We start from the raw sequence: 13,989 nt of genomic DNA on the forward strand, positions 1-13,989 counted from the left end.
GTTAAGCCCAAATAAGGCCCACACATGGTTTCACCGTGGTATGGGCCCACGTGCAACGAAGGAGGCGGAGCGGGCCACCTTGGTTGCGCGACAAATCGGCCCACGGAAGTTAACTCTATCGGGATGAGCGGGCTTTCACCCAGAGTGGGCTACTGAGCAGTAATTGTTGGGCTGTCCAGCCCAAACAACAGCCAACAACGGCGATCTCCTCGCCCTCACCGGCGCCGGCGAGGGCGAGCTTGCTGATTGGCCACGGAGGTAATCTTTTTTTTTTCCTCAAAATCGCAAAAGAATTGTGCGCCATTTCATTAAGAAGAGAACATAGGAGGTAAAAACCTCCCCAAAGAGCCAAAGAAAAAACACACAAATAAAGAGAAAAAAACAACAAAACACACCAAGATGACACAAGACCAACAACAAAATCCCAACAAAACGGACTAAGCGATATACCACAGGTGTAAATAATTACTCGGACAGCAGCAGCCAGTAGCCCATTAATGTATTTGAGCTGTATACATAATAATTAATCCTTTGAGCTAGGTAACTCTCTGATCAGTAGCTTGATAGTCAAAGCTAATAAAGCAAGCGTGGCAAATAAGTGTGAAATTATCCAAGCACAGTTGCACACCACGCATACATAATACAACATCATCAGTAACTGGTACAAAATGTCAAGAGACAACACACGGTTTAACCGCTGGATCATAGCACACATCAAGTGGTTTGGTAAATGAAATGAAGTTCTTGCGTTGATCGATAATAATGCATGCGCATGCAGGTAAGTAACACGAGCACTGCAATTTATTCGTCGGCTTGTTATCTAGATCGAGCGATGATACGGTGTCCGGCGGCCGGCCGGCCGGCGACGAGCAGGCCGCCGGCGGCGGCGGCGGCGGCGGCGATGATATATCAACCGAGGCGCAGGTCGTGGTTGCCGCCGTAGGCCATGCCGTGCAGGTTGGGCTGGCTGGGCACCACGCGGAAGGCGAACATGTCCGCCGCCGCGCCGGCGCCGGCGCCGCCGTCCCACCCGCCGCCGGTGTTGTCCACGAACCCGAACGCCGGCTCCTCGCGCAACCCCTGAATTAATTCAAACATTCATCCAACAGTAGAGTTCAATCAAATTAGCTAGCCTGCATTGGAGAAACTAATTAACAAATAATTTTCTGGCTATAACTGAAAAAAAAATGCTTGATAGGTTACCAGCTCCTGCTGCAGAGTCTCGTACGCCTCGTAGGAGTGCTTCACCTGCATTATATGCATGCACACACCGGATCAATTAATGTAGAAACCAATCTCTATTAGCTATAGACAGACAAATTATATCATGTGCATGCATGTATAGACACAGGGTCCAGCATATGTGTGCAAGTAAAAGTAGAGTGTCACTGCAATGTGTATATATACATGTTTGCATCTTCGGACAGCATGCTATAGCACACAAGAAACAATCGTCAAGTTTATTTCTATGAACAGTCACTCACATAAAATTTAAGCAAGTTATCCTCTCCCATATCACAATGACAAAGATATATATACAGATTCAAAGTCATCTTCTAGCTAGCTCCATATCAAAGTGCAGTTCTTTGTTCAGAGTTTATACACTACTCTCTGTCAGCTCTCTCACGTAACAAGACCAAAGGAGTAGCTAATGCAGCGAAATTAAACACTTGAAGGTGATTGTGAATTTGTGATGTGCTAGCTTATACTATATGCCAACATGCATGCTTGAACTGGTTAATTTTCACCTCAGCCGACAACACAGTTAGATATGCATGAATGGTTAACAATCCCCTCGATGCAATGAATTACTTATTCAGCTACATATATATATATATATATATATATATATATATATATATATATATATATGTTTAATTCTGACCAGCTAACCGCAGGTAAAACTACAAAACAATGAACAAAGAGTACTCCCTATTAAAGTCGATTGAATGTAAAGTCAAAAGTATTCGCTTTTGCTCGGTTGTTCAAGCTGAGTAATTAATTAGTAGTACACCCCACTAAAGATTCAGTAAGCCAGCGGCCGTAATGGTTTGGTTTCCAAATTCTTGCAAATCATAAAGCCTCAATGCCGTCCCTTATCTACCAAAAGGTATCACGCCGCGATGCAATCTCTCATAAAAATCCGTGTTTGACATGCTACTCTCCTAAATAGCCGGGGGACCAAAATAAGCATGCATGCTTCATCGTCTCTAGGTACAGCTAGTTTATATAGCTACCGATCCTGGCTTAGTTGTTTGCTTAACAGGAGATACATATACGCATATATATGCAGATACATGCCCAATTCATACTACTGTCCTTTGCTGTTTGTCATGAGTTCTAGCTTGCAAAAAAGACAGAGAAAACTGCATCGCAGATCGCATTATATTGCGTGCGTTGTTCATCATGTAATGTATAGGAATGCACATGACAATGCATGCTCCAATTAACATCGATGTACATCTACTGATGGCTATGTGTATAGCTTAGACTAGATGTGTAGATCAGGTAGCCTCGATCAAATATATTGATGTGTAGATAGTATGGAAATGCACAGACACGCATGGTAATGCACACTGTACATTAGCATGCATGTTTCGGTTGAGAGGCGTCATGGTGCTTGTCAGATCTTTTATTTTGGCTTTTGATCGATTCAAGGGCTAGCTTAGCTAGCTTCGACTGTTCAAGTACAGAAACTGGGAGATCCATGGCTATGTATATGGCTAAATTAGCACGCAATAAGGCAAAATGCAGGTTATTGGGTGAGTGCAATTTAGTTCACGGGATCAATGTATATTTTACCCGGAGGAACTTAATATCGTCAGGAAAAATGTGAACAACGTACAATCAAAGGGATAGCATATAGCTCTTCAGAAAGACATGTGAACATAGACGACACTGCAAGTGCGAACTTATTGGCCAAACTAAGCAAATTTAAGCAGTGATGGTGGCCACAAAAGTGAAGCAATTAAAGTAAGGAATTGGGGAAGATAAATATACACTTATATAGGCTTGTGCAGATATCTAGATATACCCTTATTACTGCACCAGAAGAACATACATATATATACTAATATTGCTGCATTATTAGGCATAATATTGGCAGTATTTTTTTTAAGATAATGGATTGATTAAATCCGGCCTATATATCCACAAGAGATGCACACATAGTCAACAGCTTCCAAGGGAAGGAATAAAATCCACAGTAGATGTACACCTATAGCCAACAGTTTCAAGAGGAAGGAATAAAATTGGTGGTATATATATATATATATATATATATATATATATATATATATATATATATATATATATATATATATATATATATATATATATATATATATATATATATATATATATATATATATATATATATATATATATATAAATTTAACCAGAAACAAATACTGAGAAAATGGGCATGGCTTATTCCTGACCTTTTTCTTGTAGGTTTCAGTCTGTGTGGTGATCACATGATACTGCAGAAATTAAAACCGAATTAATCATGAGAAAACTGAAACAAATTAAAAGGCTAGGATACATGAAGCAGAAAGTTTAATATGTTACAGTCCAATAGATCAATGAGCATACATCCTACTAGTTGTAAGATAAAACAATAGTACACATAAATTATGTTTCTATAAAGCATAAACCTTAAAATTATCTTGTTTAATACGAGCAAGCAACCGAGGCCAAATTAAAAACCATCAATATAATTTCCACACATGCAAGAAGCCAAGAAGGGTTCAAGAAACTCGTAGATCTGTAGCGAGAAGCATGAAATATGCACGGATCTGATCATGAACCGTAGATCTAGTGTGCACAAAATACAAGGATCTACCACCCTTGAATTAAGGAATTGAACGACGTTTTAGTATTGAGCAAATTAGGGTTCGTAGTTTAATTAGGGCGTGCGTGCGTGCATGCCTTCCTGTGGCGAACCTCCTTGAGGGCGGCATCGACATTTTGCTCAAGACCGCGCAGCTCGTCGAACTCCAGCCCGTCCAGATCTTCTCCCATCCTTTGCCTGCACACACGTATGGTTGTTTATATTCAGATCCAGCAGTACATATCTTGAAAAACGTTGTAAATTTGGATCTCTTGTTCAAGCTAAAATCCCCCAGTAACTATATACTAAGAGGGATTAATTAAGGAGAAGAGAGGAAAGTAATTAAAGGGGTGAAATTTGTGCTGGCCTGATCTCGGTGCGCAGGTTGCGGTTGATGTCCTTGAGATGGCTCAGCGTGCGCTGCATATTCTGATGGATGAAAACAAACCAAACCAAACCAATTAACGAGCAGAAGAGAGTTGGGACATAGAATTAAAGGAAAGAAACTGGAGTGAAAATTGAGAAGACGAATCGAGCAAAAGATGAGAAAACAAATCATAAGGAGAGAATCGAAGTGAGCAGCTTGGTTGCAGCTAGCGGAGGGGAAGAAAGGAAGAAATTAAACAAATCAACCTCATACTGCTCGATCCAAAGGCTGGTGCCGATGGCTTGCTGGTAGCGGTCAAAGATCCCCTTGATGCTGCAGCAGGATGCAATTAAGATCGATATGATGCAGTTATATATATAGTATAATCAGGATGGAGAAGATCATAGAGTCGAAGTGGAGATGGAGATACAGACTCGGTGGAAGGGCTGCAGAACTCGTGGTACTTGCCGGTGGAGGAGAACATGATGATGGCGACCTGGGCGTCGCAGAGCACGGTGAGCTCCCTGGCCTTCTTCATGATCCCCGTGCGGCGCTTCGAGTAGGTCACCTGCCTGTTGGTCGCGTTCTCGATCCGCTTGATCTCGATCTTGCCCCTCCCCATGGCCGCCCCCTGCAGCAGCTATCTCTCTCGCCGGACAATGCAGCTAGCTAGCTAGCTAGCTAGCTACTGATGGATCGATGAGTTGGGAATGAGAAGAGGAGGCGGAGGAGGAGGAGGAGGAAGAAGAGGAGTGCTTATTTGGAAAGGAAGAAAGAAGGAGAGGACATACAGCACGCCATAGACGAGACGTACGACAGCAACGGATTCCCAACTCGTGAAAGCAATCGTGCCCACTCCGTATACCGTAACGTCTCTCGGTTCGCGGAGACGGATCCTGCAGTATTTGTGGAGTTTAAAATTATGAGAAGCAGCTGATTTGTAGACAATTTATAAGAATCTAGAAAAGCTGGATTTTTCATTTTTTTGGTTTCTGATTCATTTTCTAGATTTTACAACTACAGCTTCTGAGAATATTGAAAAGCTAGGTTTTTCAGCTTCTAGCTTCTGGTTCACTTTCTGGATTCTACAACTACAACTTCTTAGAATATGAACCAAAAGATATACTGTTTGGGGGAGCTTCTAATTCTGAGAGAAGTTGCAGCAGCTAGAAGCTCTCCTAAAAATAGCCTCTATCCTGCTTGGCTGTGTCACCTACTCTCGATCGAATCACCGGCCGGCTGAGTTTCGTCTCGTCTTCTCTTGTGTGTGTGTTAGCAGCTGCATGATCGATCGACCGATTCGCTGCATGCGTGGCTGGCCGCCCAACGGTTAGCACCATTTCGGCTTTCGCTTCATCATTGCTTCTGCGCGTACATATTGCCTCGCTTTGATTCTCTTTTGGTTTGATTTCGCAAGTGTGCATGAGTCATCTTCTGTCTTTTCTTTTCTTTTGTCATACCAGCTTCTCTCTCTCGATCTGCTGATGTGCCTCTCTCTCTCTCTACTCCTTTCCTTTGCAAGCACGCACGCTTAGAAAGACGATGACAACAAAACAGACGCGAATATTAGAAAATGACATAATATCAAATAATTAGAAGGGGTGAGGTTTTGAACCCAGGCCGTCTAACCCACCATCTCGTGGAGCTGGCCAGAAGACCCCTAGGTGTTTTTAAAAGACAATGGCCCTGTTTGGATCCGGAGGGCTATTAAATAGCCCTCCGAAATCTTGCTATTTAAGAGTATTAAACTTAGAATACTGACAAAACTCATTCCATAACCCCTAGGCTATTTTGCGAAACGAATCTAACGAGGTATATTAATCCATGATTTGCTACAGTGATGCTACAGTAATCAGCCGCTAATTATGGATTAATATACATCATTAGATTCGTCTCGCAAAATAGTCTAGGGGTTATGGGATCGGTTTTGTCGGTAATCTACGTTTAATAATCCTAAATAGCAAGATTCCGGATAGCTATTTAATAGCCCGGAGGATCCAAACAAGGCCAATGACAACAAACTACCAATTACGAGCGAAGGGGAGAGCAATGTCCTGCAAGAGCAAGATGCTCGTAATCACAAGTCACAACTTCACCAATTGACCAATTACCATCTCTAGACAATCTAAGTTCCAGCCTGTGCTTCATTTTATCCCTGAACCGGGGGGACAGCAGGGTGCACCTCTTGCTACCAACTCTCATTGTCCAGCAACCAAACCAAGCTACTACGACCACTAGAAGCCTCTTCTAGTGTTACATATAGGCAGCTCGTGACTAGTCATGTCACCCCCAACGAATCAAAGGACATATGGCACCAATGGTTCGTAGTACGGCGACTTGTTTTAACCATGGATAGATGCAACCTCGCAGGTTCAGAAATGGCTATTCTACATGCTTGCTGTAACAGTTACTGATCGATCGACGTGATGGGCGACCTGTGAATCTGTGATGCCTTTGCTACGGAGGAGAGGGGATGGGCAGCTCAGTTCCATAAATGCAACGGCGACGAGGACGACACGGTCAATCATGCGCCATTGGACACAAGTGGAAAACACTCGCTGCAACTTTCTAGTCCAGGCACCACTTAATGCCCACATACTATCACTTCCAGCACTTTGTATGTGACTTGTCATTGCACAAACTACAGGGGTGAGTGACAAGAGACCTGTTTCCATCTAGGAGTACCTCCTTTTCTTTTATTACCAGCAGCAACGATACTTTTTTTTTTCTCTTCTCTTTCGTGTAGGTTTACTCCAATACTCAATGGGCATTCATATGCTTCCATTGACTAAGGTAGGAGTGCATACATATGTGATCCAAAAGAATACATATTGTTGGAAATTTTGGGCTATATATTTTGGTCAACGATGCTTACATGCACAAAGGTTTCTAGCTTGCATTCCTTGATTCATGCCAAGTATCATAGCAATTACTACATCAAGTAAAAAATTCTCCAGAAAAGAAAAATTCCAATACATATAGAGAACTTTTTACAATCCTTGAGGGGAGACATAGACCAAATCGTGGCCGTCTATTGAGCATCATCAAATGGCTGAGAATCATTTCGTATCTAGTAGCGTCGGTGCCTAGTCCCACCGGGTACCAAGCCTTCCGACACCCTATAAAGGTTATGATTAATTTTCTTTTCGCACCACCCACTCCATGTTCCTCCAATGCATTCGTCCTTAACATCCTTCCCCGACGTATCGCCGCTGTCACCTAGCGGCCATAGCGATGAGCTTAGTGCGGTGGATGCAGCAATGGACCGGCTCGATGACCTTTTGATCTCCTCCAACCCGGTACTAGCACCACAGACACGACGACCATAGGGGCGGGTGACAGAGGCCAGCGTAAATCTCTTAGAGATATTGGATGCCATGGAGACCGAGCGAAAACTAGATAGGGAAGATATATCAAGCCAAAGTTATGACCATATATAATATCATGACATAATAGTTCAACGGTTAGATTTGAATGGTAACTATACTCAATACCTTAATTACCTGGTGGTACCTCCTTAATAATGGTAAAAATCATCTTATATATATTGCTATATTGTTACCCGAACAACTCATGTACAATCTTATACCAAACTACCCTTGAAGAAGAAACTAGCTACTGCCGTGCACAATATTACCAAGCAACTCCCTAAGAAACAACCCATCCCATAGTGCAAAAACTTTATAAAAGTAGCAGTAGCCAAGCCACAGTGCGCCTTAATTTACACTAGGCAGGAGGGCACTATATGCACACCCACCTACCGTGCAATGCTTTCACCTGCTAGCCACATACATTTCAGGTATGACGCTGATGTGCCTTTCCAACGGTTGTACGAGATTGAGACGTTACAGTACACATCCTGCAATTACACTGTACTCCTACCTGCTGATGACTTTGTGTTACTGAGTATATACTTTGGTTCAGAGATGACTCTTTCAAAATGGTTTTTTTCCCTGGTCCTTGAAAGTACTTATTGAGATGTCATCCTCATATTGTATATGTATTTGTATCAAACATCAAAGTTATTCAGATTCCATCACCATCTTGTCTCATCAGAATTACATATGCATATACATTTCCTCACCAATCTATTGATGTGGAGGAGATATAATATAAGTGAAAGAGTAAAATATAATAAAAATATTCTAGTTGATTAGGGTTAGAGCATTCGTTATTTAAATCATTGCAAGGCTTAACTGTTGTATTTATCCTTAAAAACTCATCGAAGTAATATTGTTACTCTGTCTCTTAAAAGACTATAATTTAGTTTTAGAATTTATCCCACAAAGAAAGTTTTTTTAGAGTGGAGTTTTTTTTATGCAAAAGGTGGAGAGTTTACCTTGTAACCATTGGTGGTCAAGAGTTACAAGGCCAAATGGCCGAAACACAGCGGAAAACAGAAAAGAGTGATATAGAACACAAAGAAAGAAAAGGAGGCAAAAAAAAAAAAAAGGGAAAGAAAGCGAAAAAGGAAAACATGGTGATCATCGTGTGGGCTAATCCATCTTTATCGCCCAACAACAGATTTGCGCATGAATATTTGGCTTGACAAGATGCTACCAGAGCTCAACACAATCTTTGATTTGATGAGGAGGTGTACAATGTTCGTATTTCCCTCCCTGAATGTCATAGCATTTCGTGCTTTAATTTCAAAGATTGTGTGAGCATGCTGCAAAGCAGAGCCAAGTTCACTAGACTTCTTTGATATTATTTTAATATTATTTAAAAGTTTTCTTCTCATTTTAGCCGCTGAACCAGTGTGCATATCCCTCTTATTTTATCTCCGCATTTTATAAAGAGCTAGATTACTAGTATTTTAACTTTGTGCTTAATCTATCTTCGACGAGCTAGAATGATAATAGTTCTTTAAGGATGGAGGGAGTTGTAATAAATTTGTTAGCACAATATAATACTCTCGATTATAAGTCGTTTTTACTCTGGACAAAGTCAAACTGCTTTAAATTTGACTAAGTTTGTAGAAAAATAGTAATATTTTCAGGACAAGCCTACCGCTCGGGCGACCGATTTACGTGCAAAACTACTCTAAACTGATTTTTCTCCTAAATTAATTATCCAAATCATGATCCGATTGCACCATTAAATTCGTTGCAATTAAATCTTCAAAACAAGACCACACATTGATATATTCCGACAAAAAAAATTAGCTTATTATTGAATTATTTTTAAATGTTGCACGATGTTCCACCAGGCATATCGGGAATGTTTCACTAAGTAGATCGAAAATGTTTCACTCGTTTAAATCGGGTGTTGTTTCACCTTATATAAAAACAATGTTTCAGCAAATAGCGAAAGAATGTTTCAGTTCCCTGCAACATTAGATCTATATATAGTGAAACATTGTGAGTACACTATGCGAAACATTTTTGGTGGAACAAAAAATAAACTAAATTCCCTTAATAGAGAGTTTCCAAAATATGTTGATTTTTTGTTGCAAAAGAATATTTTAATTCACTGCAACATTAGATCTATAAATAGTGAAACATTGTAAGTATACTAAGTGAAACATCTTTTGTGGAAAAAAGGGAGAGAGAAGTAGGTGGGTCCAGCATATACGGACGTGGGGGAGGGGCGGTCGCTCGGAGTAGAGTATTATCGATATTTTCAACTCAAGACAAATATATTATGGAAATATATTGAACTATAGATTTAATAAAACTAACTTGGTGTTATAAACATTATTATATTTATCCACAAATTTAATTAAATTTGAAGTAGTTTAACTTTGACCAAAGTTAAAATTAACGACTTTTAATTTGAAACGGATTGAGTAGCTAGTTAAACAAAAGGAAATAGTGAAGAGAAGACGAAATGGTTGAGAAAATTAGAGAGGAATGTCAAGGAGAGACGACGACGCTTCTCCTTTGTCCCCCCGATTCTCAAGCACCCCATGCAACGCAACCCGCCGGCGAGTTGAGGCCCCACGACCACCGGCCAGGCGTGGCCCCACATGTCATCCTCACACCCGGACGCGCCCCCGCCTCGCCGGGATCACCCCACGCTCCCGGGAGCTCTGCGCATGGCGCGCCACGTCACCCACCAACACAAAGCCTAAACCCGCGCCCTCCCGCACTTTACTCGTCCTTGTCCGATCAATGGCGGGGCTTGGCCGGAGCTCGCGCGGCGCCTCCGGGAAGCGCGGCGCCGCGTCCTCCTCCTCCTCCTCGTCGGTGTCCTCCTCCTCCGCCGCCGCCTCCGCGTGCGTCTACTACGCCACCACGGCCGTGCTCGTCACGCTCTGCGTCGCCGGCGCCTACTTCCTCACGTCCGCCTCGTCGGCGTCGCTTGCGGGCTCTGTCGTCGATGGCGACGGCGGCGGCGGCGGCGGCGGCGGCGGCACCGTCACGACGACGTACCGGCACACCACGCGCTCGTCGTTCGCGTACGAGGTCAGTAGGCCCGAGAGGAAGGCGCCCCCGGCGCCGCCGCGCGATGTCGAGCGGGTCGATGACGCGGCGGCGGCGCGGGGGAGAATCGCTGACGAGGAGGGCGCCGAGGAGGAGCACGGCGATGGCGACGACGACCCGCGTGGGAAGCCCGATCTTGATGACCATGGCGCCGACGAGGAGGAGACCAAGAGCGCCGTCGCGGCCATGGACGACGCCCAGCGACGCGAGGAGGATGGCAGCGTGTCATCCAGCGAGGCCAACGCCGAAGAGGAGGAGGCGGCGGCGACGACTGGAGCGCGCCGCGTCCGCGTCGGGGAGGACGAGGAAGAAGCCGCGCGAGAAGAGAGCCAAGAGCTGCACCTGCAGATGCCGCTAGGAGAGTCTCGCCCTCGCGCCGCCGCCGCCGTGGAGGAGAAGAGCTTGGACGGCGGCGTCGAGGAGGAGAGCAACGCCGGGCAGCGGCAGCGCGAGGAGGAGCAGATCGATCATGGCGTCGACGGCGGCGCGAGCTTGCGCCGTGAAGCGCAGGAGGAAGGGCAGATCGGTGAAGGGTACGTGATGGCGGATCACGGCGAAGGCGAGGAGATGCTGCTCGAGCAGCAGCAGCAGCAACCGGAGGAGGAGCGTGGCGGCGATGCAGAGGCGGCGCGCACGTCGGAGTCCGACGCCGGCGGCGAGGTCGACCCGGAGGACAAGCCAACCGTGTCAGAGCGGACGGAGGAGATGGTCGACACGCTCCCCGGCGAGGAAGACCGCGCGGAGGTGTCCGCCACCGGCGTCGACGAGCAGAACGCGTGGGCGACGCAAGCCGATCACTCCCACCAGGAGAAAGACCGGCGCGACGAGGCGGCTGGCGTCGACGACAACATCGCCGACGCCACCGCCGGCGGCGGCGGCGGCGGCGAGGAGCCGGAGTGGCGGCTGTGCAACGTGAAGGCCGGGCCGGACTACATCCCATGCCTGGACAACGACAAGGCCATCAAGAAGCTGCGGCCGGAGAACTACCGGCGGTACGAGCACCGCGAGCGGCATTGCCCCGACGAGGGCCCGACGTGCCTCGTCCCCCTCCCCGCCGGCTACCGCCGCCCCATCGAGTGGCCCAAGAGCCGAGACAGGGTATGCACGCCACCTGTTCGATCGCCATCCATTGCTTAATTACACATTTTGCTGCTGCTTCGTGTCATGTCAATGGCGGCGGCGTGCAGGTTTGGTACAGCAATGTGCCGCACACGAAGCTGGTGGAGGTGAAGGGGCACCAGAACTGGGTGAAGGTGAGCGGGCAGTATCTGACGTTCCCCGGCGGCGGGACGCAGTTCATCCATGGCGCGCTGCACTACATCGACTTCCTGCAGCAGTCGGCGCGGGGGATCGCTTGGGGGAAGCGGACGCGGGTGGTGCTCGACGTCGGCTGCGGCGTGGCGAGCTTCGGCGGCTACCTGTTCGACCGCGACGTGGTGGCCATGTCGTTCGCGCCCAAGGACGAGCACGAGGCGCAGGTGCAGATGGCGCTGGAGCGCGGCATCCCGGCCATCTCCGCCGTCATGGGGTCCAAGCGCCTCCCCTTCCCCAGCAAGGTGTTCGACCTCGTCCACTGCGCGCGGTGCCGCGTCCCGTGGCACGCCGACGGCGGCGCCCTCCTCCTCGAGCTCAACCGCGTCCTCCGACCCGGCGGCTTCTTCGTCTGGTCGGCGACGCCCGTGTACCAGAAGCTCACCGAGGACGTCCAGATCTGGAAGGCCATGACCGCGCTCACCAAGTCCATGTGCTGGGAGCTCGTCGCCATCAAGAAGGACCGCCTCAACGGCATCGGCGCCGCCTTCTACCGCAAGCCGACCTCCAACGAGTGCTACGAGACGCGGCGGCGGCAGCAGCCTCCGATGTGCAGCGACGACGACGACGCCGACGTCGCGTGGTACATCCGCCTCAACGCCTGCATGCACCGCGTCCCCGTCGCCCCGTCCGACCGCGGCGTCGCGTGGCCGGCGGAGTGGCCGCGGCGGCTGCGCGCGCCGCCGCACTGGCTCAACGCCTCCCGCGCCGGCGTGTACGGCAAGCCGGCGCCGGAGGACTTCGCCGTGGACTACGACCACTGGCGCCGCGTCGTCGACAGGTCGTACCTCAACGGCCTCGGCATCGACTGGTCCAGGGTCAGGAACGTCATGGACATGAGAGCCACCTACGGAGGGTAGGTCACACCATCGCCATTGCTGACTTTGGTCAAACTGTTTTATATTTGACTAAATTTATAGAAAAAAATATTTTCAATCTAAAATAAATTTATTATAAAAATATATTTAATTATTGATTTAATAAAACTAACTTAATATTATAAATATTACTATATTTGACTATAAACTTACTTAGAATAGTTTAATTTTAACCAAAGTTAAAACGTCTTATAACTTATAACTTGAAATATAACTTGAAAGGCTCAAACGGTGGTAGTACTTACCACGAAGAAGAAGACTATGCTGACCTCTCCTTGTCAGGTTCGCGGCGGCCATGAGAGACCACAAGATCTGGGTGATGAACGTCGTCAATGTCGACGCGGCGGACACGCTGCCGATCATCTTCGAGCGAGGGCTGATCGGGATGTACCATGACTGGTGCGAGTCATTCAGCACCTACCCGAGGACATACGACCTCCTGCACGCCGACCGCCTCTTCTCCAAGATCAAGGAGAGGTCAGCCGCCATTGATGCTCCCTTCGATCGATCTTCTCCTATCTTTGCTTTCGCCTTCGCCATGGCCGGCGATCGATCGAGAAATGTTTTTTGGTATCTTTGTGTTCAGGTGCGCCGTGCTGCCGGTGGTGGTGGAGGTGGACAGGATCGTGAGGCCGGGGGGCAGCATCGTCGTGCGCGACGACTCCGGCGCCGTCGGCGAGGTGGAGAGGCTGCTGAGGTCGCTCCACTGGGACGTGCGGCTCACCTTCTCCAAGAACGGCGAGGCGCTGCTCTACGCCGAGAAGTCGGATTGGCGGCCGGAGTTGCTCGCCGACCCGTTGTGATGATCTCCAGCGACCGGCGCGCGGCGTGGCCATCTCATCTCAGGATGGCAAAGCAGCACTCCCCAACACAAGATTAGATAGAACTCTTCTCCTCTTTTCTTTTCTTCTTTTTTTTTGTCTTTTTTTTGTCTGCTTCTTTGATTGGTAGCACTTGACATAGTTCTGTAGTGGTTATTATCCTACAAACACAAATAATGCAGCCATCAGCAACAACAATGGTAGTATATGCATGGTTTTGTCACTGTTCTAGTATAGTATGTGTACCTTCTGAGCACTAACACAAAAGTACAGAACTGAGATGTCTGATGGCTTGGGCTCTGTTGGTAGTTTCATCAGTTTTATCCCATATTCTTAATTTGTATATTTCAAACAA

At 46.8% G+C, this 13,989-nt stretch overlaps 2 protein-coding genes across 3 annotated transcripts; one reads left to right on the forward strand and one right to left on the reverse strand.

Moving 5' to 3' along the window:
* Nucleotides 1-456: 456 nt before the first annotated feature.
* Nucleotides 457-5,035, reverse strand: LOC4342047 (MADS-box transcription factor 16-like). Its single transcript, NM_001421903.1, has 7 exons — nucleotides 4,634-5,035; nucleotides 4,466-4,532; nucleotides 4,200-4,261; nucleotides 3,931-4,030; nucleotides 3,441-3,482; nucleotides 1,204-1,248; nucleotides 457-1,080 (listed from the first exon to the last, which is right to left on the reverse strand). The coding sequence occupies exons 1-7, from the start codon at nucleotides 4,819-4,821 to the stop codon at nucleotides 910-912; spliced, it is 675 nt and encodes a 224-aa protein (NP_001408832.1). The 5' UTR covers nucleotides 4,822-5,035; the 3' UTR covers nucleotides 457-909.
* Nucleotides 5,036-9,893: 4,858 nt separating this feature from the next.
* Nucleotides 9,894-13,857, forward strand: LOC4342048 (probable methyltransferase PMT24). 2 transcript variants are annotated; one of them, XM_015785683.3, is made up of 4 exons: nucleotides 9,894-11,722; nucleotides 11,812-12,791; nucleotides 13,096-13,290; nucleotides 13,400-13,857. In XM_015785683.3, the coding sequence occupies exons 1-4, from the start codon at nucleotides 10,052-10,054 to the stop codon at nucleotides 13,614-13,616; spliced, it is 3,063 nt and encodes a 1,020-aa protein (XP_015641169.2). In that variant the 5' UTR covers nucleotides 9,894-10,051; the 3' UTR covers nucleotides 13,617-13,857. The 2 variants fall into 2 exon arrangements, with proteins under 2 accessions (XP_015641169.2, XP_015641168.2); XM_015785682.3 differs by having other exon boundaries at nucleotides 13,096-13,857.
* The last annotated feature ends 132 nt before the right edge of the window (nucleotides 13,858-13,989 follow it).

Source organism: Oryza sativa, chromosome 6 (assembly GCF_034140825.1).
Source record: "Oryza sativa Japonica Group chromosome 6, ASM3414082v1".
Taxonomy (NCBI): domain Eukaryota; kingdom Viridiplantae; phylum Streptophyta; class Magnoliopsida; order Poales; family Poaceae; genus Oryza; species Oryza sativa.

What these genes read in the sequence shown, in the direction of transcription:
- LOC4342047 (NM_001421903.1), bottom strand. Translation starts at nt 4,821, where the DNA reads ATGGGGAGGGGCAAGATCGAGATCAAGCGGATCGAGAACGCGACCAAC. An exon ending in AGGAGGTTCGCCACAGGAAG is followed by an intron (nt 3,483 to 3,930) that starts GCATGCACGCAC and finishes TAATTTCTGCAG; the next exon opens with TATCATGTGATCACCACACA. An exon ending in AGACTCTGCAGCAGGAGCTG is followed by an intron (nt 1,081 to 1,203) that starts GTAACCTATCAA and finishes GAATTAATTCAG; the next exon opens with GGGTTGCGCGAGGAGCCGGC.
- LOC4342048 (XM_015785682.3), top strand. Translation starts at nt 10,052, where the DNA reads ATGTCAAGGAGAGACGACGACGCTTCTCCTTTGTCCCCCCGATTCTCA. An exon ending in GGCCCAAGAGCCGAGACAGG is followed by an intron (nt 11,723 to 11,811) that starts GTATGCACGCCA and finishes GGCGGCGTGCAG; the next exon opens with GTTTGGTACAGCAATGTGCC. An exon ending in ATGAGAGCCACCTACGGAGG is followed by an intron (nt 12,792 to 13,095) that starts GTAGGTCACACC and finishes TCTCCTTGTCAG; the next exon opens with GTTCGCGGCGGCCATGAGAG.